This window comes from Caloenas nicobarica, chromosome 18 (genome assembly GCF_036013445.1).
Source record: "Caloenas nicobarica isolate bCalNic1 chromosome 18, bCalNic1.hap1, whole genome shotgun sequence".
Lineage (NCBI taxonomy): Eukaryota > Metazoa > Chordata > Aves > Columbiformes > Columbidae > Caloenas > Caloenas nicobarica.
In genome coordinates, this window is record NC_088262.1 from 3,198,226 (window position 1) to 3,225,937 (window position 27,712).

General features: G+C 45.9%; 1 protein-coding gene across 1 annotated transcript in view; it reads left to right on the forward strand.

Moving 5' to 3' along the window:
* Positions 1-3,927: 3,927 nt before the first annotated feature.
* The window catches only part of CACNG4 (calcium voltage-gated channel auxiliary subunit gamma 4), a 38,615-nt gene continuing 14,830 nt past the window's right edge, over positions 3,928-27,712 (forward strand). The window contains exon 1 of the mRNA XM_065648008.1: positions 3,928-4,150. Coding sequence (XP_065504080.1) covers positions 3,928-4,150 — 223 coding nt within the window. The remainder of the gene's footprint in view (positions 4,151-27,712) is intronic.

The window sequence follows — 27,712 nt, forward strand, 5'->3', positions numbered from 1 at the left end:
TGGGCTGGAGATCTTGGTGCTTGTGGAGCTCTGCTGTGAATCTGATGAATCAAATCAAAGTCCACCACTACCCTGTGTATAAAAGGACATTATATGGCACTGTACAAAACATATGAAACATTTATCCAGTTCTTCATACATACCATAGTCTGAAGGAAATTATTAAGGGGTTTTTTTTCCTAATATCAGCATCAAATTAGATAGGAAGGAGATCAAGACCCACAGGAGATTACAATACTCAATTACATAGGCGTCCTCCTTATAGCTTTAGGACATTCCTAGATGCTAAAAGTCATTCTCACAAGCATAGAGCTAAAAGCTGAGAAAGGACAAGGGAGGATGAAATATCTGTTCCAGGCTTTGATGATGGTTATACTACATCTACATCAAAAGCTCTATTTAACTGAAGTGATTATTTTCGTTCTGAGAAAGAACTCTCTTGAGTTTTTCTTGAGCAATTTCCAAAAGCTTCTTTTAGTGAAATTCTACTGTTATTTTTCTAGATGATAGATTAATAGTTAGGATTTTATTAGTGACAGCTCTCACTGAATTCAGTTAGAGCCAAAGTTTCATCTCCAAAGTAACTGTTATTCAGTTCAGAAATAAAATGATCAGGCACGGGATTTCATTTAAAGCTTTGAAAATCAACATCAAGGCATCAAAACAATTCTGTTTCAAGTTTGTGTTTCTGCAGCGTAAAAAATATTTCTGGGTTTAGATACTTGCCCCTGCACATCGTTGGGGATGGGGGAGCTAAATTACAGGGAGAAGCTGTGGGGCTTTCTCTTCTCATTGTCATGAGCTTCTGTCTCTAGTCTGAGCTTGGAACAATTGGGTCCTAATTCTGATTGAGAATGGAGGATGCTACTGCAGTGAAAAACATGCTGCCAAGGCTGCTTCACTGCTACATCCAATGGCAGTATTTTAGGGCTGTGTTATAAGCAAAGTCTGCAAATCAAAGGTTACATGATAGGCAACCTTTACTACATGCAGCAGGTCAGATAGCTTTCACATTTAAGAAAAGACTACATGCTTTTTCGCTATTGAGGATCATAAGCACTTCTGCCTTCCTTCCGCCACAAATGGAGATTATTCAATGGTTGGATTTAATGAATTCAAAATCCTTAGAAAATCACTAGAGCCAGACATCAATGTAAAATACTCCACCAGCTTTCAGTAGTGGAATATAATATTAGCTCTCCCACAATCTACTTCATGCATTTCAAAAGAATAGAGAACATTTTTAAACTAAAGAAGATAGCTTGGGCAGAAAATGATTGTCTGCCTTGGACGCTTCTCTGTAACCCTTTAGGAGCCTGAGTTCTTTCTCACAGAGCAGCAGAAACAGAAACAGCAGTTTTCTTTGCAAAAATGGGGGGCAGGGAGGGCAGGAAGAGGAGCAAGAGATTTTGTTAATAAATTCTGCTAATGTACTGTTACCTTGCACAATCAATAGGACTCCGCAGGGGGGTTGCTGCAGGACTGTGGCTCCCAGCCCATGGAAAACCCTGCAGTTGTGTGTCCCCTTTCTGCTGGCGGAAGCTGCCGAGGACCCACCAGACCCACCACGATTCATCCCATCTCTTGTCGGATGTCTGGACTGGGAGCTCTTGAGGAGGATGTTTCTGCGTGAGTGGGAACCCTGCCCCAGCTACAGCCCCCCCAGCCCCTCCCCTGCTCCTTGCTATGGAGAGCCAGCCATGAGCAGCTCTCTCAGGCAACACAGCAATACAAATAAATAATATTAATTAGGGCTCAATAGGTTTAAAAAGCTATTGAAATAGCTTCTCTCCTGCTGCTTCAGTACCTCATTTTCCCACTCTGCCCAAACCCCCAAAGCCCAGAGGTACAAACATATATTTTAAATGAGAAGTTTGTTGAACCTCATTAAACTTAAATGCTCAATCCAGTTTTTCTGAACGAGGCTTCACTCTGCTTTTGGGTTTACCTAACTTCATTCTTCCATCCCTAATGGAGACATTAATTTAGAAGGTGATTTTTGCAAAGGCACTGATAGTCCTACAAACTACAACTGAAAAGCATAACTTGCATGCTTAAACCAAGCATCTAACTTTGGAGCTTTTCCCTATTTATAGGCTTCATGTCTGAGCAATTTTCTGCGGTCTCTGTGAAACAAAGACCAGCTTTTAATTTCTATTTGCTTTTTGCTTTCCCAGTTTTTTGCGAAAAGGATGAGCAGCTGAAAAGCATCTCTGCGTTGGTATGTTGAGCAGTGGAGTCACACAAGCACCTGCAGCCATCCACGCACCACTCGGGAAGAGCGCTGTATTTCTTGAGGTTTGTAGCTCTTGTCCTCCCACTCCCTAATTCATATACATAAAACTGGTGTGCTGCCACGTTCTCTCCACATAAATGCATTAGCTGATCAGAAAGGCTTCCCATTCATCTGGCTTGTCACTCGGCTGAGGTGGAGGCAGGACTGACTTGTCAACTCGCAGTGATGAGAGTCAGGGGTGGAGGGCAGGATAAAGCAATTAAAAAATCGTGTGTATATTTCTCCCCTTGGTTTTCCAAAGGAAGATAGTTTCAGGTGCTGGAATCTCTCATCCACTTCCAAACAGGAGAAAACCAGCAACCCAAATACTTGCCCACCACCTCCTTGCGTAACTGATGGCAGAGTGAGGCAGCAGGGGGAAATCATGGCCAAACCACCACGTTCGCTGTGCTGTAGCTCCCTGACCGTGTTGACACTCTCCTCGGGATTGCAAAGCTTTGTCCCCACTGGCACCATTTTTATGGTGATTTCTAGGACAGCAGAAGGAAGGTGTGCGTGACCCACCTGAGAGATCGCAGTGACAGTGCAGAGCTTTGCACCCATCAGGTGGACAACACCTTCCCCATCTCCAAATTCTGGCCGGGCTCTGCTCAAACCGTCATCCCCTGTGAAGTTGCCACTTCAGACGTGGCATCGTGCTCCTGCCGCCGGCAGAGCCGACCGAGAGCAAACAAAGCGATGCTCGAATCCTGCTGGGGGCTGCAGACCGGGGCTGCGGGTCAGGGGCTGCGGACCGGGCTCTCCCCAGCGGGGCGGCAGCACACCGGGGGGTCGGGCAGCTCTGCCTCCCGCAGGGGTCCGCGGCCGGGCGGCCCATCCCTCCATCCCTCCATCCCTCCATGCCTCCATGCCTCCATGCCTCCATGCCTCCATCCCTCCATCCCTCCATCCCTCCATGCCTCCATGCCTCCATGCCTCCATCCCTCCATCCCTCCATGCCTCCATGCCTCCATGCCTCCATCCCTCCATCCCTCCATCCCTCCATGCCTCCATGCCTCCATCCCTCCATCCCTCCATGCCTCCATCCCTCCATCCCTCCATGCCTCCATGCCTCCATCCCTCCATCCCTCCATGCCTCCATCCCTCCATGCCTCCATGCCTCCATGCCTCCATGCCTCCATCCCTCCATCCCTCCATCCCTCCATGCCTCCATCCCTCCATGCCTCCATGCCTCTATCCCTCCATCCCTCCATCCCTCCATCCCTCCATCCCTCCATGCCTCCATCCCTCCATCCCTCCATCCCTCCATCCCTCCATGCCTCCATCCCTCCATGCCTCCATGCCTCCATCCCTCCATCCCTCCATGCCTCCATGCCTCCATGCCTCCATCCCTCCATCCCTCCATCCCTCCATGCCTCCATGCCTCCATCCCTCCATGCCTCCATGCCTCCATCCCTCCATCCCTCCATGCCTCCATGCCTCCATCCCTCCATCCCTCCCGCGGCCGGGGCGGGGCGCGGCTGGCGGCTGAGCCCGGCCCCGCGGCGGCGGCGGGCGGCTCCCCCCGGCTCCCCCTCCCCGCCGCCGCCTCCGCCCCCCGCCCCGTGACTCGGCTGCCTCCCGCGGGCGGCGGCGGCTGCCGGGCGGTGTCGTGCGGACCCCCCGCGCCGGTGCGGGGACTATGAAGCACCATGGTGTGGTGTGACCGTGGCGTCCAGATGCTGCTGACCACGGTGGGCGCCTTCGCCGCCTTCAGCCTCATGGCCATCGCCATCGGCACCGACTACTGGCTCTACTCCAGCGCCCACATCTGCAACGGCACCAACATCACGACGGACGAGGCGCAGGGGCCGCCGCGGCGGGCGCGGGGCGACCTCACGCACTCGGGTCTCTGGAGGATTTGCTGCCTCGAAGGTACCGGGGGGCAGCGCTGCGCCGGGGCGGGGGGAGAAGCAACTTCCCGGGGGAACCGGCTGCGCGGCCGGAGCCGCGGGGCTGAGCTCAGCCGGAGCCGGAGCCGGAGCCGCTGCCTCGGACACGGCCGAGGAGGAGGATGGCGTTACCGTGGCAACCGGCATCTCCGAGATTGCCATGGGAACCGGGCGGCGGGATGCGGAGCTCTGCCCGGGGGAGCTCTGCCCGGGGGGGCGACCTCGCTCCGCGGTTCTCCCAACCCGGGGCTGAGGGACCGCGGGGCTTCACGGTTTTGGGGGGCTCCTGGCGTGTTCGGGGCTTTTCGGGGTGCATCTGAGTCCTCCAGGCCTGGGGGCTGGGGGCACCAGGGGCTTTGGTCTCAGGGACTTTCGGGCTCAGCCACAGGTATCGGGCGGGACAGCAGAAACCCAAGTTCCTCCCTGTCTACCCTCAGACAGAGACACCGCGGGCACCTGGTTGAAGATGTTGTTGCTACTGTTCAAGTGCTTCAGTGTAGACTTGGGGTTACTTAACATAGCCTGAGGGTCAGACTAAATAATATTAACAAATAAAAATATACATGTTTTAGTGGCTGGGGTGGGTGGCAGGACACCCCGTTCCCCGCAGAGGCCAAACATGTGGCTCCCTCTCTGAAAATGGAGTTGTAGAGAAGGCGCGGCAGCGAACTGCCGGGACAAAGAAACGCATGGGTGTTCAGAGGATTTGCCACAGCAGATCGAGAAAGCCCAGATGGGAAACAACATCTGTCAGCCGAGTGCGCGGAGCTCTGACCGTGGGAAATCGGCGCATCCCCAGGAAGGGGACGCGCAGCGCGGGCAGGCGCTGGCAGCGGGGACCAGGGCCGTGGTGGCTCTGAACCCCCTCACCTGCTGGGTCCATTCTCCGTGTGAACAGCTAACGGAGCCTCAGTGGTGCTGGATAAAAGGGAGAGCACAGAGGAAAGCTGTTGACTTCTTCTGAGCTGCTTTGTGGCTCCTGGGGGTGGGGGGACGCTGGAGTCTTTCTTCCCACAGTAATGCACTTGGCGTGTTGCCTTCGGTGCACTGAATTCCATCAGCACAACTTGGCACACATGAACTTTGCAAACCTGGTTTATTCTGGCAGACAGCTCAGCCCAGCCATAGTTCAGATTCCAGCAGCTGTATTCAGAGGGGTTTTTTACCTCCTCCGAAAAGGCTGTGGCGTGGTGGAAGCACCTCGCCCTCAGGTCTGTTCTCATCTTCTCCTGCCAACAATTTAAGGCGACAGAGTAACATTTTTCTCCTAAAAAACTGAATTTACTACCTAATAATAGGATATATAGGTAGAATAGCTGTAGGACAAAAAAATATTTTTAGAGAATAAAAAGAGAGAGAAAGAATTACTGAAATGTCAAGGTTTTCAGGTATAATAACAACGCTCGGCTTTATTACTTGTAAAGGAAATGTAACTCTTGGTATGGGCTTTTATGACACCTGGAAATTGAGGGTTTGTGTCTGAGAGCTCCTGAGTTTGCCTGAGGGATGCTGAGCATCCTCCACTTGAACTGAAGCTTGTGATCTTTGCTGAGCTTGTTCTAGTGTCTCCAGCCTCCGTGTTCCATGGAAAATAAGTTTGTCTGTACCTTGCGAGACTTGCTGGGCATGCTCTGCTAGACCAGGCCAGTTGTCTCCGGGAGAAATCCTTGAGTTTCCCAAAGTCAGGATTTCTGCATGGTGTTCCTGGAATCTCATCCATAGAAACGAAGTGTGGCTTTGACTGAAACTGGTGGATTTTTTCCCTTGATTTAAGCTGGGCTTAAGTAAGGACTTTGTTAAAAAAGAAGCCAGTGAAGTGCCCATCCCTTCCTGAGCACATTTTATTTGGGAGGGTATTCACTGAAAAATTGCACCCAGCCATTGTGTGCAAGTGAACCTTGAATCCTCATCCAGTCAGGGGACAAAAAAAGTATTTCATGTGACCCGTCTATCCGACAGCTATCGAGCTTTTCTGCTCAAAATTCGAATGCTTTGATTTCGACATGGAAAAGGTTCCTTTGTTTCATAAAATAATAAAACCATTCCTAGAAGCTGATTTAAAACAACACCACTTTGATTGTTTCAGAGCATCACTCCTTTGGAGCGGATGGTTCTTTTAGTAAAATCAACACAATAGTTGCAACTCTGAGGAGATATACAGCAAGAAAATAATTTCAGTCGTAGATTTTTATATGTGATTGGATGGTCTGGCTTCAAACCTATTTTTAGAACTGGTTTTGTGTTTTGGAGTAACAATTATGAAAACCTACTTTATTTTAAGAGTCTTAAGCAACATTTCACTCATCTTAAAAAGGCAAATCTAAGGCTCAAATGTGCAAAAGCTGAAAATACCTTAAACAGCCTCTGAAATTGCTTTTGACATGAATAAAGCATTTTGCAGAGTAAATTTCAGGTCAATTAAAATTTTCCATTAAAACGTTTCTAACCTACATGCGTAAAACAACTTGTATGCTGTTCAGTATCCCCATTTCCAAGATTTCAGACAAGATTGTTGAAAGAGAGTGGAAAAGAATAACCTCCTAATCAAACTATTAGGTGTTCCTCAAGGTTTTCCTGTTTATCTTCTTTGAGACAATATTTTACAACAAATTAGCATTGTAATGTTAACCAGAGTGATACAGTTTAGGGATCCAGTGTATTATCTTTGTCTGGAGCTGCAGTTGTCTTGGGGATGCAATCATATTTCGGTACGAGTAGTCGATACTACTGTGGAGCTTAGTCACTCAAGAAGTAGCATTAATGATACATCAGTGGAACTCTTGCCTGCATAATCTCAATTTTGTTCTTTTAGCGTGTTCGTCAAAGGTGGAGGTAGGAGGCTCATTGAGTGGATTTTAAATAATAGCAGTATTTCTGCATGGATTTTTTAGAACTTTTATCCAAGGTAATTGCCTTAGGTAGGAAACTGTTTAAAATAATTCTTGGTATGAATGTGTGTGTAGCAGAACTGGATGCAATTCGAGTGAACCTCCGCAGTAAAATGGCCCAGGGGCTCCTTGGCAAAGCTGCGTTTTGGTTTTCCAGGGCCACGGCACCTGTGGTAACTGCAGGCTTGACAGCAGAAGTTGAATGGTCCCTGGAGTACCAAGTTGCTGATGAAGCCCCATGCAGCCATCCTGGCCACACCTGAAATCTGCGCCCCAGCACACAAATTAGTATAATAGGAGCAAATCAGCCCCATTTCAAGGGAGCGCTGGTATGTCCCGTGTCCGCACTCGAGCTACAGTAGTTGTCACAAACTGTGGGTCCCTGTCATGGTGGTGAAGACCCGAGTCTTGCAAACACAGCAAATGCCGTGTCTCATGAGTAATCATTTTGTGGTCGAGCTAACCTGCAAGAGATTAAACCACCACAATTTTCCAGTAGCCCCTGTTCCTACGGTAAATGTGCAGCACAACTACATAAGCCTTGCACAGCCTTAGTCACAAGGAGGATCTGCTGTGAAAATATTTGCCTAGAAGAAAAAAAAAATAAAACCACTACTTTATCCACCGAAACTGCTTATCTTCGTGAACAATCGTGCTGAAGTTTAATAGGATGGCTCACAATAGAGAGCTCTGCAGGCCCTGTGACATCAAGATACGAAATCAAGTAACATACTTGTAATTTAAATTTATTCAAAGAGTATTTTATTAAACACTTCAGCATACGAATGTCTTTGAACCCATTGTGTCTACTGCCTTCAGTATTCCCTGTTTGCCATTTACTTTTCAAGTGGCGCAATTGGTTATTTGATTCACATGGAACCATGTGCCTTCCTGCCTGGGTGACCGGAACATTTGTAACTGGGAGGAAGGATCAAGTAAATTCATTTATGACTTGAAAACTTGCACATTTGCACAATTATTTGCAAGTCTTGGGGCTTGGATGAATGCGCACAAACACGGGAACTGCAGCGCGCGCATGTGCTGCTTCCATGGATACCCTTGAAAACAAAACAAAAACGCTTATACAAATGTTTGAGGCAAGCAAATAAAGGAAGGCTGCCATCCATCAATACTGCAAATTCATGGTTCATCCCAGAAGAATGAATATTCTTTTGTATTCTCGAAGCAATGCTATGAAGTCCTAGCACCGCCACTATTTGTAGGAAACTAAATACAATGCAGACTTTACATTCAAATGCTATTGCCAAAATTTTGTTTGTCAAAGAGCAAATATTATATCACGTTGATATCAGACATGATCTGCCTCAGAGGTTATATCCACAGGCACAAGGAGGTGGGTTAAGGGATGGTTGGTCTTCTCAGTCTTCCCAGCACACAAGCCCATATTCACGCTGCCAAGGAAGGTAACTGCAAATGGGGAATGTACAAATGGGTGTCTCTGCCATGAGAAACTCACCCTGTGTGTGCCACAGCCTGTTTCTTGGACAATATGTATGTATTTTGTACATGTTAGAGAAGGACTTTTCTGAGATTCAGACCATGTTTTCATTCCTTAGTTCCATACATCCTGCTCATACCAGCTCTGTTTCCTTGGTAAAACACGTGCTGTTGAGAAGGCGCCTGTGCTGCACTGCTTTTTTTTAAAGCAATTCTTAGAGTTCCAGCGTCATCTTTTCAATGGTGTTTGAAGCAGCACAGCTTTGTCAGCAATTGATGGAGTGATTTTTGACAGCCTTTTTAGGTTAATTTTTTTCAAGAGCATTCGATTTTCTAGAGAGACTTTCTGAACTTGGAGCAATCTTCAGGGATGCGGAGTTGAATCTTTTCGAAATGCTGTTCATAGTATAACATACTTTAAATACTGAGAAATTTTGTGCTGGAGAAACTGTCAGCAGAAGACGAGCTAAGGCATTATCTATTCTCTTCTCAAATAAAAAAAAAGCATGGATCTCCTAAATGCATCTCTTTGAACATTTGTAACAGAGGCTCTCAAATGACCGTATTGATGTAACAAAACATCCGTTCTTCCTGAGACGCTCTGTGAAACAGGGATTTCAAGCTAATTGACTGAATATATGTTGCTTTAATGAATTAATTTGCTTTCTTGAACTCGATCTACTCTATAGCCAGTAGGGAGCTGTGAGGCTACACCAGGATTTGGGCTTTTTCTTCATGGCAAATATCCCAATGCAAAATTTAGAACCCAAAGACTTTCTGTGCATTAGCGATACTCCCCAAAGGCTGTAAACCAAAGAAAGCGCATTTGTAATCCAACTGTAAAGCTTCTTCATCTGTGCAAGATGTAATGTGGATAATATTAATCTTACCTAGGTTTCAGAAATGTTTTGCGAAGGCTCAAGGAGGCATTGGGTTATACAAACAGGATACCTGTGGCTGTGTGGTGCTGTAGTTACTTTTTTATTCTGTATATAATTATGCTGCATAGTGCAAGTGGTTGACAGACGGCATTTGTGGTAGTAGCTGTCAGAGCCATAGTAAGTCATTTTGGGGTTCTCGGGGACCTTTGCAATGTAATGTAATGTAGTCTTTGGGCTTCTTCCAGCAGCCGTTACCTTTAACTGACCTTCTTCCCTGGGCTTTATTACTCTTTTTAGAACCTGGCAGGAGCTCGTTGCTGTTGCACCTTGCCAGGGCTTGCCCTGCCTTCTGGCAGCTCTGCCAACCCTTGCCAGTGTAAACTGGTAAAACAGGCAAATATAACAATGTGGCAGTTTTGTTCCTGTAAAATTTCGACACAGTGGTCCTGTTTGCTGGGTCGCTCTGTGTTACTTCTGCCCATATCGCGCTGTCCAACCTGTGGTTTTGGTCAGAGTCTTGCGAGGTGCAAAACCCATGAACCTCTGCAAAAACCTGGGGCGGAAGGGGCGTATATCTAATATCTCCGTTCTGTAGCCTTGTGTGTCTTTCTAGAAAGAGAGAGAAAAAAAAGAAGAAGAAATATTAGGAGGGGAGGCTAGTGCTTTCATGTCCTTAGGTCCTGAGTGTAATTTGAAGTCTGATATTAATACCGTTCAGTGCCCAGATGTTTAGTTTGTGTGTCAAAGAGCTGAGCAGTAACTTCTGCATCCCCAGACTGGAGATGGAGAGGGAGGAGGAGGATGGGCTGCTCGGTCTGCGCTTTGCTGGGTTTGCTGCCTGATTTGAGGTCTTTACCCTGACTAGGAGGGGTCACTGTGCTTCCTTCCCACCCACTTTCCTCTCATACTAGTAATAAAAGGGAAAAAAAAGACACGGAGAAACTGGGACAGAGCGATAGGGCTGCCCAGCTCAGAGAAGGTGCATGAACACTAACTGGGTTTGAAGCATTTTGCTTGCAGCTTATGTTTTATACATGCAATATTTTGTGTTTAAGCATGTCTTCCTGGAGGGACAGGCTTAAGTCTGATTCTCCACTTCCGTAAATTTAACTGCTTTCTAGGAAGGCAGTGGAATTATGCCAATACGATGCCAATATATTAATAAGAGAAGGGATCCTAGATCTGTCCCTTCAATTGGACCTTTTCCTGCTGGTCCTTCTTTTCTGAGCCAGGACTCTTCTCAGGAAATATGATAAATTGTACTATCAAACCGAAAAACTGGTCCTGCTTCCAAACATTACTTTGTGCTTATCTTTGTTTGAGATTTCTGTTTACTGGTATTTATTATGTCGCAGACTTGTGGTTCAGCATCCAAATTCTTACCAACAGATGGCAAGGCAGGATGCACAGGAGTAGTAAAACAAACAGGATAAATGCACAACTGCCCATATGTCTGAGAGGCTGATACACATTTATGACTTCAGAACAAAAGGATGTTTTCAGTAGGCAGCGCCAGAGCTGTGCAGGGCTTCTCGCTGTTTTCTGCCTTGCCCTAAAGTCTCTGACTCCTTCAGCATATTTCGATCAGTTAAATTACGACATATTTTGTTCTCTCTCTTCTATTCCCAGATAGCTGTTTCCTTTGGTTATTTGTCTCTACTCCCAAAGTACAGCAGTTCATTTTACCTTCAAATTTTTAGAGTGGAAGGTGGCTCTTTCCTGGGCTTCAGCTCAGATTTTTTACTTTCGGAGCGGTTGTTTTGGCTATTTTGAGGAGCACGCAGAGGTGCTGGGGAACACAGCAACTTTTGAGGCAGTGCCTTTCTCTATATTGGGATATATTATAATATTAATGATACGTGGCCCTCTAAGCTCTCAAAATAGCACGCCTCAGGGCGGGCTGCCTGCAGGATGGATAGCCCAGCCTGGACAGACTTCAGCTAGATTTCTGCTCAAATCTGGGGGCATTTTTTGCCAGTTGTTGTGTGCTGCGAGTCAAATGCAGTGAAAGCGTTGAAGCAGCTCTTGATTTAGCCTGGCAGAGAGTCCAGCTCTTCCTTCTCCTCCTTCCTGTGGCATCCTGTCGTCTCCACATCTCTCTTCTCATTCTTTTTTTTTGCCTCTCTTTGCTGAAATGTTACAACTTTCCTTCTGATAAAAAGGTACTTTCTAAATGAGCTTTTTAATGATGGAGCAAGAGTCTTTCTTTAGAAAACTGGTAGATACTGGCCCAGGTAGAAATTTGGGATTTTTTATTTTCTCTTCTTAACTCTCGAGCATCTCTGTGCCCTCCTGTCAATGAAAAATATATAATCATGTACTTGTCAAAAGGTATGAGGTTTAGGTTCCGTTTTCTCTACCTATTTTACTATGTTTCCCCTGTGTTTATCCAGGCTCTTTCTTACTTTACAAATAGCACTGTATGTTCTTCTTCAATAGAATTGAGTAATTTTTTGTTGAACATTTTATGTGAAGGAATGCTAGATTATGAATAAGCAGTGAAGATACAGAGAGATGGACAAGGGAGAGTGCATTATGGAATTACAGTATTTCCTGTGCAAATTGCCAGGCCTTGATACGAATTAACCTCTTTTATTGTTCTTTTTCAAGCATTCCGCCTTTTAATTGCTGTTTTGGAATCATGCCACTTAGTTATGCCCTTTGAATGCTTCTCACTTAGCCAGTCCTGTTAGCCTGATAATGCCAAATATTTCAAAGACATTCAGAAGCGACAAGGTACCCTCATTCGAGTGGGAGAGGCACCCAGTTCAGTGAGGAGTTACCACCCTTGTTCAGTTGCCAGGGGCTTTTTTCAGATTTAGTTAATAACCATTTTTAAGTCACTGCCAATTCTCTACCAGAGCTTTCAGATCAGTTTTCTCCCATTTATACATTTTAAATAATGCGATTTTGTGTAGAATATGGATGACTGAATATTTTCTCCTGTCCAAATATATAGCATTCAATAATGTTCAGATTGTTATTGTGTCCTACTTGCATCCCAGAGGCATAGTTTATCTATTATTGCTGCAAGGCATTAAAGAGGAACCATGACATGTCGCAATTATGACTTGAAATAGGATCTTGCCAGAGGTACATTGCCTAAATATAATCAAATCTAAAATACAACTTATTGCATGTACCTATGTTAGAGCTGCACATACCTATCTCCTGGGTCGCTGAATATCAGTGATGGCTATTAGCAAGACACTGGATAGTTTTGTTCTAAGAATTGCCATGCTGTTGGTTTGGGTTTTTTTTTAAAGCTCAGCCTCCAGCATTCAGCTGCCCGCAAGCAAATGAAACAGCAAACTTTTAACGCTGGAAGATCTTGTGACTATTTAGACTGAGTTTGCAAAGGTAGCCAGATATGAAAGTTATTGATATTCTTTTGTATATGGCTCACTAATGGCAATAGTGAGCTGTAATCATCTTCGTCCAGCGGATCTTTTAAACTCAGGTAAACCATAGCAATGGTCTTTACATACTTGCATACATTTTATTGCAAAATTGGCTAGAGTTCATTTCTTTGTCTGTTTTTAGCAAGCTGATGAAACAGCAAGTTGCATTATGTCGCATCAGATTTTTATCCACGTGGGTCATGAACAGGCTTGAAGCCTTCAGATTCACCGAACAGAGCTCTGCGACTTGAGCCAGTGCAGTAAATAGCCCCAAATAGACCGTTATTCTCCAGATATGCCTCTGCTGATGGTGGGTAGGTTATTTGTTGGCAATTGTGAAATGCCAGAACTTCAGGACTTGGTTTCCAGTGTGGGTTGCAGATTCTTCATCTATTTCCTCCCAAATTTAACCTTCCCTGGTCCCACTGTGCTACCTGACATACACCCGGCTGACAGCGGTTTATTCTGCGTGATTAGAGCTCGGCAACGTTATTAACAATTTCGACTGGGTTTTATTAGGGGAACTGTATGAAAATGCCAGTATCAAGCAGAGCTACCCTAGACATGAAAAAATATCAATTAATAAATTGGGAAGCTAAAAAGCAGTTTGGAAATGACTTCTTGAACGTAGAGTTGCTAACCTGTACCAGCTGGGTGCTTATCCTCATCCTCCTGCCATCAGGTATTTGCCATTACAGCAATTTTGGGTTCACAGGTGTGCTCTTTGCAGACAGACCAACCTCTTCCAGCCGGACCAGTAGGACGCAGACAGCCCCATCCAAAAGCCCCTCTACGTTTGTGCTCGTGCTGAACCCAAGCCCACAGACCTGGCAAGAGGCTGAGTTTCTTGGCTCATGTTTTGTGCTCCTCGGATCTGCCCACCCTGCTTTTGGATCAGAGCTGGCCCACGTCCCCACAGCTCTGCCCACTGTGAAAACACGTTTTTGTCTGTCGACAAAAGATGCTCCGAGATGATGAGTAGTCTTTTCAAAGACTGTGGCTTATGAGCTCTAACCGTATTTCCAGTGAATGTTTGTCTTTGAAGCTTACGTTGCATTGGGAGTCAACAGGGGTTTATTTTTTGAAGTTACTCAGGTGTTTCAAAAATATTTATCCAAGGCTATGCCACTATCCGCTAATCATGAGATTAAATATCCTGTGGTTCTCCTCAGTAGACTGAAAGTTTGCTTCAGAGGTTGGTGAGCGTTTCTCCTTTGCTCTGCACATTTTGCTGTGCTCTTGTCCTTGCCTTTAGCGCTGGCAAATGCAGACGGGTTTGGAGATGCTTTGGGATCCTTAAAGATGCAAGACCTGAAATAAAGCGTGTAGTATTTAGGAATGATGCTAGGGCTGTATTCACAGTATCGCTTCTAATTATAGCCATTCAAGCAGTTCATTTGCAATGTCCCGCTACAGTAGTGCTTACGAAAATAGAATCCTCTTTATAGTTTGGTAGCAGATTAAGAGAGGAAAAACCCCAGATATCCCATTCCATCCAATGTCTTTGAAAGAGGTTTACCCTCATAACTTGCTTTCTAGGGATACTCACCTTGTTTTCACTTGTAATCCTGGCCTGATTTTTCAATGACTGACTTTGTGTCTCTCTGTAGCCAATTCCCAGCCACCTTTCCCTCATTTTGATTTCTGTCCGTGAACGGCATCGTTCTAGCTGGAGACAGCCTTCGGACGCAGCAGCAAAACCCCGTAGAAAAGGCCAGACATTTTCCACCTGAATTCTGAGTCTGACCCGGGGCTTTGGCTGCACAAGGAGCCAACACGCTCGACTTTGCAGGATCCGAGGAGCGCTCAGAGGCAGACGACGGATGAAGGACCCGTGGCTGAGGACCAGGGCCGGAGCCGGGCAGCCAGGACCTCGCCGTCGGCATCTCCAGCCGATAGCACTGGATGCAGCTACTCCCCCAGGTTGTCCCTTTTTCTGGCACGTCTGCTCTGCCCTGGGAGGGCTGAGCAAGTGGTTGCAGCTGGCCAAAATATGGGGACGCAGTTCCTCATGCTGATTTTATAGCATTAATGTGCACCTGTTTTGGTGGCCAACTGGCACCGTGTTCAGCCTAAAATGTGTGTGTAAGCCCGGTATTAAAAGAGGCACAAGAATTACCGTGCCTCAAACATATCATTAGACACGTGCCTGGTAGACATAATGTAGGATAATGAATATGATCACAAGAATAAATTAATAACTGAAAATATTTTTTATACGTATGCACACTTAAAACAGGATAAGAACTAAGTGACACTTGTGTCACCAGTTTATAATTAAAATGCAGTGCTTGAATGAAGATGTAAGCTTCAATTAGCCAGCACGACCCTGCTTCCGGCTTTACTTCCCACTGAAAAGCAACGATAACAAGCTCACATTTATTATCAGAGTTTTTCCTGGAGCTGTGCGCTGAAACATGCTCACATCTGAGCCCTTTCACTGAAGACATTTTTTCGCTTCAGCAGTTTGGCATGCCATACAAAGGCTCTCTGATTTTTAGTGATGTTCACCTCCTCTTATATAAAAATGTTTTCTGTGCATATTATTTGGTCTTAGCTAAAGTCCAGGTGCACGGGTTACTGAAGAACCAAAAGGATGGCTCATCACACAGCACAATGGGTAATTATTGCTGAGCTTCACTGTATTGCACAGACAAAGCCTTTCTTGGAACTCAGCATTGTCGCTGTGAGAGAGAGAAAATACCTAAGATCCAACCCAAAGTCCTACAAGGGTAAGAATAGATCCTCTGGTGTCTGCTTTGCCCATTTAATTTTTAACTGTCTCAAGGGACAGAGCTTCACAATTTTGTTTAGAGCTACTACTTTACATTTTAATTTCACCAGGGGGAAGTTAACACATATATAAATTATGAGGTCTCATCTGTTCCCATTTTCATCCCAAGAGTCTTTCTAGTTAGGCTTTTCATAAAATGGTTAAATAATTCTCTGGGTTTGGCCCCCATTTAAGCCAAGATTTATCTCGATTAATGCACAGTCCAGACAAAGTTCAGTGCTGCGTAGCCTAAAAATTGAGCTTCTGATTTCTGCAACACAGGGCAGGGTCCTTGGCTGGACAGCTGAGCTGCCTGGGTAGGCAGAAAAAAACCCAGATACCTTGAAAGAACAATTCTGGAAATGTGTGTGCCGGGTGGGCACCTGCCTATGTTGACTTACAGGAAGGTTAATCCTGTGCAACATCTTGGCTCCTGCCTCTCTGTGCAATTTTTGTACTTGACTTGCTGCTCCAGGTGCCTTTCGAGAGCTGCTGACAGCAATGGTGCCTTCCCAGACACTAATCTCGCCGATGCCAAAAAAACCCAGGAATCTTTTAGTCTAGGACATATTCAGCCTGAAGATGTTTGTCATGTCTTCAGGACGTGCAGTAGGTGCTCGGTTGGACATTTTTGCACCCTTCAGATTGGTCCATGTGCAGAAAAGGCTGCAGGAGACAGAGTCCAAAATAAGGCAGCTAGGGAATTCCTTTCTCAACCAGTGCTTAGGACAGTTGGTGAAAGGGCTACAAACCCTAACCAGTCCCAAAAACGTCAACACAGAGCAGTTGAGCCTCAGAAAGTGCACTTAGGGAATATCTCTCTGACGGAGATGGGACCAAACGTCCACACGCATTGCATCTTTTGCAATGCCCCCTCCAATATTTTAAGGAATCTCTACGGGCAGAATTCTTGTAATGTAGGAGTGGATGTCAAGCCAGGGTATCTCAACTCAGAATAGATATGTGCTCTTAGCTTTGGGTCAGGCAGTGATGTGTGGTGTGGTTAGAGCCCTCAGGGACTCTTCAAGTTGTAAAAACTACAAACCTTCTGGTTTTTCACTGGTGCTATTCACATGGGACAGAGTGACCTCTCCGGAGAGCCTTTCCAACAGCAGCAGCAGCACAATCTCTCTCAATAGCATTTAATAACTACCCATGGAGAAAATTACACTCTATTTAAAAGGCCAGAAAAATAATCTTCAGTTTAACTCTGCTGACTTTGGTAGAATTACACCAAAAATGAGGGGTTTTTTTCTGGTCTCCTTTCCCATACTAATGTTCAGTAGCTGGGTTGGAAAAGCCTTTCAAAGGCAGATTAAACAAGTCCAAATGGTGAAATATTCTTTTAATTTTCCTTTGCACACGTTATTTTAGGTGTAGCTTGGAACACCGCCCTTACGAGAGGCATTCCTTTAAATATTTATACAGCATCAATATGTAGCCACCTTCATACGTTTTTAATGATATGTTCCTTTCTAAATTAACCATTCGGTAACCCTGTTCTATAGCATTCCGTATTTTGCACTGCCTTTATGCTACCCTTGGAGTTTTATTTATTTATTTTGCTGTGGAACAATGAAGATGTCAAGGCAAGGCCCAGGGGCACTGTGAAAATCGAATTCTTGGAGCTCCACCGCTGTTGCCATGGTGGACACGCACTCAATAGCTCACTGTGCTGTTCCGCAAGCCAAGGGGATTAAAACCGCGGCTCCGCTGCTGGGCCATGTCAGTTCATCGCTGTTACAACCGAGGTTCTTCGTTTCCGTAATTGCAGTTCTCAGGATCAGGAGGAAAAAACTATTGAGGCGAGCCTGAGCAAAGGGGAAGGTGCTGCAAAGTGCTGGGAAGCAAAAATCTCCTTTCCGAGGTTCCCCCCGAGAACTGCGGTTGTGTCTGTCAAATTTCTGGGGTTTCCAGAGGCTTTTCTCTTTTGTATTCTCATTTTGTACCGGGTAGTAAAACGCTACGGTACGCTGAGGTGAATAGGACAAAGCTCGATGTTGTCGACTGAGTCAAAGATCTTTACTATTTCCTCAGCCCTGATTCACGCTGAAAACCCACAGATGAGTACAAGTGTTTGCACAAGCCATAGGTTTTTATGTCGCTGGGATTTATGAGTCTTGTTTAATTATGCCACGTTATCATAGCAAAATGATTTCTGCAGAAGCTGCTCATGGCTCGTTTCCATCCTGGTTTCCCCTGTCTCCTAAGGGGACCGTGGGAGATGGCTGCACCGTGAGATCACGGCTGCATAACCAAAAACTGAGCAAAGCCTCAGCAGACTGACGGACGGCACACATGTCCCAGGTTTGGTAGGGAGGAAAAAAAGACATCAGACAAAAAAAAAAAAAAAAAAAAAAAAAGACAGACGTCAGAGCTTGTCCTATGCCTTGATACACTGAAAACGAGAGCAAAATACTTCTGCACGTTGCTTCACAAAGAAGAGTTGCACCTTCTAGAGCCAAAATCCAACCTGTCCTCTGTCCTGCTGAAGGGGCTTTTCCCTGGGCTTGTTCTGTAAGAGCTTCAGTTAAGTCAGTGGAGATTTTGTCTGAGGATAACAGGCTCAACGAAACACTGAAATGCAATTTCCCCCGGTTGCAGTGTATTGAAGGAAGAGATTGAGTCTCAAGCAATCCCCTCCCAGCGCCGGCGCTGGGGTCCTGCTGAACACATCGGTCCCCGTCAGGATGCCGCCGTCCCTTCTGCTGGCAGATGAGGCGCTTTGCAAAAAGCACAGGGGTATTTTTGTATCTTCCCTCCCATGAACCCATGCTGGTATGATTTGGTTTGCTGGGTTTTTAAACGCGCTGGTAAAGGGACGTTGTTTGCTCCAAACAAAAGCTGTCTGGGCTTGGCATTCCCGACGTGTGCCTCAGTCAGAGGCGCCAGGCAGCAGCTGAGACACAGCGAACTGCTCTCTTCCACCTCGGGAAAGACAAGATACGGCCAGCCTTAAATTGTGCTGCTATTCGAGGCTCTTCTTTGGGTTGCAGAGGCAATTTTTTTCTCAGTGTTTGCTGCAAATATGTTTAAATTCACTCTGTTTTGAAGGCAAGTAGTCAATGCATCTGAAGTGCATACCTGACATATGTCTCTTTTCACATGCTGTCCTCCATTCGTTTCATGCAGCAGATGCTCAGTTTACCACTTTAAATGTATTCTTATTTACATGAAATTATTTTAGAAAATAGCTGTTTGGAACTAAACATTTCCAGCCCTTCTTCTGGTTGCTGGGAGCTTCTTTTTGCAGCTGTCCTGTGTGGCTGCATGCAGATGTTGACAGGTTAATTTGCATTTGAAGAGCTGGATGCAGTGAGTTAAGCAAGGGTTTTTCTTCCCTGCCTCTGAAGGCAGTCACTTAAACACTCCTTGCCAAATTTAGCTATGATGCTACACTTTTTCATTAACAAGAGCAACATCCAAGCTGACTTTGGCCCACTGTTTGCTCCCCATTTATTCCATGGTTGAATCAAGCCTCCTGACCATGTAAAAGAAAGGGTCTTTTTTTCTGAAAATTGATTGTACAACAGTGAAATGCAAGGACAGCCCTATTTCACAGCAAGGCAGTATGTACAAACTGGTGTATCTGATTTCCACTATATTGTCCTGTTTCAGAAACTGCAGGTTCAAATCTTCCAGCTGAGGCTTCTGGTTTACCTGGCTGCTGCTTGCTCCTGGAGTCAGAAATGTTTTAGTAAAAAGGAAATCGTACTAGCAAGAATAAAGTGCACCCTGCACTGCTTGATCCCCATTCCTGGAGAGTACCCTTGGTTTTTTGTCATGTGCGGCTTTTTCCCCCTTAAAATAATAATTGCATAAAGACTTTCAGCGCAAACCCCCACATTTAGACTTCAGTCCCTCCCACCGATAAAGAAAAAGGCAGAAGTCTTGATCCACAACCATGCTGTCAGCCTCTAGGAGCTGTCATTCCAGGTCTATCATGCGCCTGATCCACCCACGTGGACTCAAAGCACAATTTAGCAGGGACCAAAAACTTCCATGCTGCAGCAGGGAGAACAGCAAACATTCCAGGAGCTGTAGCGCTGCCACGATCAAGGCCCCTACACTTTGCTTCCTCTTCATTTTCTTCCCTTTAGATGTTACAAAACTGTCGAAGAAAGCTACATCCAGCAGGTATTGAAGCGCTGAACTGAACCTGCAGAAACATGGGAAGGCGCAATTAAGGTTGTCTTTTTTTTTTTTTTTTTTTTTTTCCCCCAACTTCATTTCACCGCACTTCTGTTCTTTCTCTGCCGTGTCCCTGCCACGATCAGCTGTGGGCAGATGCTGGTCTCACTTCTCCCCCATAATCTGGATTTCAGCCGTTTTTCCTCATGCTGGTCTAACACACGGTAGAGCTGCAGCTGAGTTTGCTGCCATGGGGACAAAGTTACTCACCTGAACTTCGGCAGTTTCGATGTCTACAGACAAGTGTTGTAATGCACGCTGTTGCACGCGGGACTCAGCCTGCGTTTTGGAGCATGCACGGCAAAATTCTTACTGGTCGCAGTCAAGTACAAACTAATTCATCACCCCAACTGTGCACGGGTGTGGTGTGAGACGCCGCTGGCACACGGCGCTTTCTTAAAGAAAAGGTTTCCTCCAAGTCCATCGTTCACATCATGCATGAAGCTTTTCTTGTAGATATCTTTTATGTTTTCTGTGTGATGACTTAAGGGGAGGGAATAGGAAAGGGGAACGTTGCTGTTAGATAGGCATGAATCAGGTACCCATGGCGACATGAGCTCAGTCTGCACTGGCACCGACACAAGAAGATTGCCTTATACAGGAATAACTGAGAACAGAATTTTTGGCCTTCAAGATTTTCTTATCTGTAAACATTATATCTGGATAGCAATGCAATCCAACTTGTCAACAACAAGAAATAAAAGAAAAATAAAACTAATTTAAAACTCCACAGCGGCAGTGGAATAAATTCGTACATTTATCATTTCAGAGGTTCCCATCATTCCTGCCTCTTTTCCTGCAAGGTTTAAATTATTAGATTTTTTTTCTTTTTTTTACATTATGTTTACTCTCCTAAGAATAGAATACAATTTACAGAAACTCGTATGGATAAAAAAGCATTTTCCTTTTGCGCTGTTGCTCACACAGTTAACACACACAAACCTGCACCTTCCAGCTTTCCAAAACCTCGGTTCATACCATCAGATAAATTAATTTAGTATTCAGAAATTTATTTTTAAATCCTTAAAAGAAGAAGATTTATTACTTGAATTTTCCTTTAAGCAATATCATGCATCTCAGTGTTTGGTGCAAGACTTCATCTGGTCCAGTTAAAGGGGTAGGTTCTTCCCAGCACTCCCACGCTGGCTGGTCCTGCCAGCTCTAGCATTGGAGATATTTGCGTGAGAAAAGATCTCTAAAGTGACGAAATGCAGGACGAGGATTTAAGCTTACCATAACAGCTGGAAAGAGCCCAGTAAAAGGAAATTCAATATCTGCTACTGTAGATCTCTCAGGTTTCAAGCTTCTGAGGCAGAGAGCGATTTTTAAGAAGAATTTTAACTTGCACATACATGAATTATTTCTAGCGACTTGCTCAAAAATAGGAATTTGAGCCCTGTACTTACACAGGCCTGCCTGTGCCTGGGAACACAAAACTTTCCGCACCCACCTGAATCGAAATACCCACCTTGGGTCTGGCACCGCAGGCTGGGCACACGTGTCCCTTGTCCCTCCGCTGACATGGGTCAGCAGGGAATGGCCACGCTTTGGGGTCCAAACGTCTCACTAAGGTCTGAGCCAGCGAGGGAGGGCGATAGCTGGTTATCGATAGAGGCTGATGGCGCAGGGCTGTCCCCCGGGAGCATCCTGCTGCGTGAGTCAGAGGCGCAGCTGAGTCGCAGCCTCCCGTGGCTGCTCCCGCCATGGGAACGGCTTCCACACCGTATTCGAGATTGCGCTGGAAGCCACGAGCCAAGTCGTTGTGTTCGGGCTCGTCATTTGCTTCACAGGCAGAAACATCTTGTTGCACATCTCGGAGAAGAAAAAGGAGAGTGCCACGTGGGAAAAGCATCTCCCAGATTCCCACTTGTGAGATCACTGTTAGGAAAAAAAAAAAAAAAAATCCGACAAAAAAAAACACCTTTAAAGCACAAGGGAATGACAGTATCTGTGTTGGAGCCCCTCAGAGGTCAGTGAAGGTACATTTGGCAGGAGGCACCAGCCAAGCTCGCCTGAGGCACGTGGAGCTGCCGTGGAAAAGCATTCATATCTCATGAGGGTACAGCCCTCCTCCAGATCCCAGGAGCAGATCCGTGGACGGGTTTAGGTGTTACCATGCCTGAAAAAGTAGACAATTGCCTTGCACACCCGAGCGCCCTGGGCAATAAATGACAATGAAGAGCAGAGCGCAGGAGCTGGACCTTATCGGTGAGTGTGGCTGGTCTCGGCTTTGCAAACCCCCAGGGCTGGCGTTTCGGGCTGTGCTCAGCCTGGCAGGTGGACTTGACCTTGGTGAGGCCTCTGGATGGAGTCGCAGCAGAGCGAGCGTGTGTCACTGCATCCTGCTCGGATGCTGGTGCCTCCCTGGCAGCGCTGATGGAGTTCAACGGTGCAGCAGATCCTCCCTCTGCCGTAGGTATTTGCTGGCACGTAGCCCATAAATCCAGTGTCTAGAGCATGAGTGATCTCTAGTCACTAGGAAAACTTTCTCAGGACCTGATTTAGGAGAGAAAGGCCTGACGCATCGGTAGCACTGTGCACAGGAGAGCTGCTGGAGACAGCTGATATTTCGACATGACCGAGTATTTTTAGAGCCATCCTATAGTGCAGGATTTTTAACTTCCATTTCACGGCCCTTGAAGCCGGGCAAACTTTCATTAACATTTGATGCCTTGAAGTCATGCGAGGTCTGGGGGAAAAGGGAGGGGAAAGAAGGAAAAAAAATACACCTTTTTGGAGCGTACAGTTTGCAAAGTTGCTGTGAAGCTTAGAAGAAGCCTCCAATCCCTCCTCTTTGTACCAAGTGCTTTTAAAGTACCCAAACCATTCAGAGAGTATCCCAAACCATGGCTGTGTGGGGGTCTTGCTTAATCAAAAGCTAACTTAACATGTTACATACCTGGAGTCTCTCTGACCCTTGGGGAGATTAAAGCACTTTTCAGAGAGCTCCCCAACTTCGAAGGATTATGTCTCTCTTCGTCATCAGTTATTAGGCAACGCTGATAATATAGGGCTTTTTGACCCATAAATCCCCAAATTATTCAGAAGTTATCATGCCTCCATCCTAGAGAGTTGAACCTGGGACACAGAGCAGTTAAAGTATTTGCTCCCAATTCCCGCTGCACACGCTGCCATTTCTGCTTGGAACAAAATAAGGATTTTCTACCCAAATTTATACATGGTGAAAACAGTGTTTCCCTGGCTACAAGGCAGACTTTCAACTGGAAAATAAATTAACAGAAACTGGTTTTTTCCCCAAAAAATACACACAGGTATATATGCACACACACAGAGTCTCTTTGCACACAACCGAGGTTTTTTTCACAGGCTGAAGGATAGGAAGAAGAGACATACTTTTTTTGTCTCCTTGGCAAAAAATATATTGGCAGCATATCACTGAGTTGTAAAGATTGAGTAAGTACCAAAGCGCAGCCCCGTTAAGAGAAGAGGGTTTTGGAAAGCCGCCCTTGGGCTGCCTGCACCCATCTGCCAGCACCATCGCCGGGTCGCTGCCCTGCGGGGGGCTCAGCGTGTGGGACCCCAAACAGCCCGTACAGCCTCCTGTGGAGGAAGAGGAGTTTGTCATACCTGGAAATGAGGAGCTGTCAGCTCTGCATCACACCAGATGAAGTGTCTGAAGGGGAGAGGAGCTGTAAATCTCGTCTCGTGCATGGCAGCGTTCCCGGGCGGCCGCAGCCGCTGCCTGCCTCCCAAGCTGCGCATCTCTCGGGAGGTCTTGCCAAGGTGGTGACAAACTGGTCCTCTCCTGCTTTCAAAACTGGGGAGGAAATATGGTCCCTGGGATGCTGTTATACAAGGCCAGGGAGTGAGATGAAGGACTGAAGAAGGGAGGGCTATGAAGGAGTGAAAGGCACAGCAACCTGCACAGCCCACCTGCCTTTTGTCCGGTCTTCCCAGCAAAAGGAAAACTTGGTTTTCTCCTCCTGTGAACCTTCCCAGTCACTTCCATGCTATCCTAGGACAGCAAAAAACAATAAGCATTTCTGGTTACAATGGAAGATGTGCCCGATGCTGCTAAGAGCTGGGACTCTCAGGTACATAATTATTTAAATCCAAGTCCAAGATCCTCGATTGGCTTGCCCAAAGCTACCACCAGCGTTATCCTTCCCTGATGCAGGTAGAAACATTATGTAGTAAAATGCAATTCTGAAATGCTGAAAGAGGGAAGAAAATAAACTCAAAAATCTTGACAATAAAATATTTATACATCTGTGCTTTAGTGCATTGTAATTTTGCATGATATGCTTTGCTTTTGAAGACTCACTAGGTTAAGGCACTTCTGATTCATTAAACACTTTTTCCCAAATGCTGTTTCTACAAATATTGTTGGGCCATTGTGCTTAGTTGTATTTATTAGCTGGTGTAACAAGGAAGTTACATCTTCCATAAACCTGAGAGGAAACCACTTAAATGTGTTGCTCTGAATCTCAGCAGAGAAGAAAACAGATCTAATGAATAATTAAAGCTTTAAGAGGTCATGCTGCTTTTGCAGTCTCATTTTTATTTGTCACTGCTTAGTTTGCATTAGGAAACAGAAAGTTTCAGATGCAGGAGCCAAATGAAATCTCTTCTGCATGTGTTCATTTAAACAGATCTACTTGAGAACCATCTCCATTTTTATGTATGAGGTCATTTGTTAACTGTAACTATTTAAATCAGTCCTGGGAATTATAAGTTTCAGGCTATTAATTTTCAACAGGCAGTGGCTTTGTGCATCCCCTCTCCTTCTGCCAGCAGTATGAACACTGACCCTTCAGCAGAACTGGGATGCAGGCAGGGCTGGGATGCAGGCAGGGCTGGGGATGCAGGCAGGGCTGGGATGCAGGCAGGGCTGGGATGCAGGAAGAGCTGGGGATGCAGGCAGGGCTGGGATGCAGGCAGGGCTGGGATGCAGGAAGAGCTGGGGATGCAGGCAGGGCTGGGGATGCAGGCAGGGCTGGGATGCAGGAAGAGCTGGGGATGCAGGCAGGGCTGGGATGCAGGCAGGGCTGGGATGCAGGAAGAGCTGGGGATGCAGGCAGGGCTAGGATGCAGGCAGGGCTGGGATGCAGGAAGAGCTGGGGATGCAGGCAGGGCTGGGGATGCAGGCAGGGCTGGGATGCAGGAAGAGCTGGGGATGCAGGCAGGGCTGGGATGCAGGCAGGGCTGGGGATGCAGGAAGAGCTGGGGATGCAGGCAGGGCTAGGATGCAGGCAGGGCTGGGATGCAGGAAGAGCTGGGGATGCAGGCAGGGCTGGGGATGCAGGCAGGGCTGGGGATGCAGGCAGGGCTGGGATGCAGGCAGGGCTGGGATGCAGGAAGAGCTGGGGATGCAGGCAGGGCTGGGGATGCAGGCAGGGCTGGGATGCAGGCAGAGATGCTCAGAGAGGACCCTGGTCACCATCTGCTCCTTGTCTCCGCAGGCGCCACCAATCTGCCAGGCTCCTGTTCTCCTCCTGGGCCTTCTCCTTGCCTCCGGCCACCCACGGCCCACCCTTCCCGTCTCCTCCTCCTCAGCTCTCCCTCCCTCCCAGTTTCTTCCATGCTTCCTTTCCTCCTCCCTGCCTGCCAGCACCCACCCTCCGTGATGGTACAGCACCTTACGGGTTACACATACTGCTGGGAATCAGGAATAACCACATCAGTAATAACTCAAATTCAAGCTAAAGTCCTTCCTATTTCCTTTGTATTTTCTTCCAGTTGCAAAATATTTTTGTTCTATCTATTTTTCCGCACTGGAAGCTATTCTTTCTAACCAGCAGCTCTGTTATTTTTTCTGAAGGTTAGACATTAGCCCTGGGTATTCAACTAGATAACACAGTCTCTTGGATGCACCGCACTAATCTCTCCTAGTGGAGTCTTTTTCACTAATACATCACACAGATGATTTTTGAAACCTTTGCCTTGCATATCCCAAATCCAGCCATCAGCAGGGTTTGGCAGTTAGATCCCTTCCTCCTAACCTTTAGATTTCCCATTTTCATCAGTCTTGTTTCAGTCCCACATCATTGATTGTGCCTGATCAATCTCTAGAGGTTTAGTTTCTATGTATAACTCAACAAGCTGGCATAGAAATGAGGAAGACATGCTCCAAAATGAATGCAGACCCAATTCAAGGTCACTGCATTATGAAGACAGACATATTGCAAGCATTCCCTTCAATTAAAATGATTTATGGAGTGAAATTTCCCTATTCTTCAATATCCAGCTATTTTTCTAAATGCCATCATCTTATGATCGATCACCATGGATTGAAGAGACATGGAAACATTACGAGATTCCAGAAGAGTCCAAATATCCTGCATATTCCTAATCAGTTAACTAGTGAGCTCTTTTTTTTTTTTTTCATTAAAGAAACTTTGTGGTGCATGAATGGGCCAAAAGAAGGTTTGTAAAGAAAGAGTTCAGTTCTAGATGTCAGGTTAGAGATGTCCCCTGCTATTAGAGCAGACAATAATTCATTTCACACAGAGAAGTAATTACGTGATGCCATGTAAGCTTCTGCTACATGAAGAGATCTCACAAGGAGTATCGATAATATGAACCATTTTTCTGCTGACTAGATCTGGAGAGTTTTTTCCATTACAGAAGCACCCTGTGCATGTTACCCCGAACGTACCCAAGGATTACCCAGGTCCTCATTCTGGAGAGTTGTTTCTTAAATTTTAGACCACTGTATGATAACCGCAAACCTTGCCTGTTGTGAAATGAAGATGTTTTGGGAACTTGAAAAAATAGAAGTTTAAGAGGATCTAAAAGTAGAAATTAAGAATGAGACGGCAATAAATAGCTCAAGGCTGCACGTGTACGAAAGTTGAGGGGGCAGAAGATACAAGGGACGAAGCATCACACATTTTCCTGGTTATGTTTCATCTACTTCAAGACCATTCTCCTGACATGACCATGATTATGTCTCAAATTATAAACTCAGTAGGGGCCTTGAAGAGACACAAATGTCCATTTCCCTAAATTTTCTCCCCCAGGTAGTGACAGGCTTTATAGACATGCTGTGATCGTAAGAGGTGAAACCATCAAGCCCTGGTTGATCACCATGTTAATGAGGGAGAACTGATGACTTACTGAAGTAAGGGAAACCAGATGGATAAAAACCAAACTATCCCTTAAGGGAAACTTGATTCCAATTGTGCCAACGCAGGAAAAAAGCACAGTTTGACAATGTGAAAATAAACACGATTTGTCATTTTGCAGCATATGAACGCTTCATCAGGCAAAATGACTATCTGTTCTCAAAATTGCATCCGGTAAAATTTGGCGTTTCAGCCCTCATAATGATTGATGGACCGGCAGCAATTTGCCTGAACGAGCAGTCTTCGTACTGGTGAATGTATGTCATGGTCAAGGATACCGGCAGGGGAAAAAGTGGATTTTTGTCCAAATCAAGATATATCTGAATCCTAGCTAGCATATAGGCCAGCACAGCTTGTTTCCCACTGCTCTCTGAGGTGCCGGAGCCACCACAGCCACTGTGTGGTTACAGTTGTGAATAACAAGGTAGTCTCCGGCACGTCATGCCAAAAGCATTGCTGGTTACTAAAGCATCTCTTTAAGTTAAGGCATTTTGGACTGGAACGTAAGTAAGAGGCTGGAAACTCATTGGAGATTGACTTTCAGTTTGAAGATGTGGTGGGTGAAGATGCTCACCTCAGAAGCCAGCACCAACTCCTCAAGCGTTAGGCAAATTACAGCTAAGATAGAAAAGCCAATTACAAAACTCTAATGGAAGTTTCCATCCAAGCTCCAAATTAATTTTTAAAACTATTATATCAGCCACCCAGAAACAGCTTTTGCAAAGTGGCAGCAGAGCGAAGTGTGGAAATGTGTGGTGAGACAAACTTCTGGGCTGCTGGAATAAAGGACTGGAGCATGAGATGCAGGACGAGACGAGGTGTGAAGACAGAACACAGCAAACGTGGGCTGTGGTGGTAGATAGAA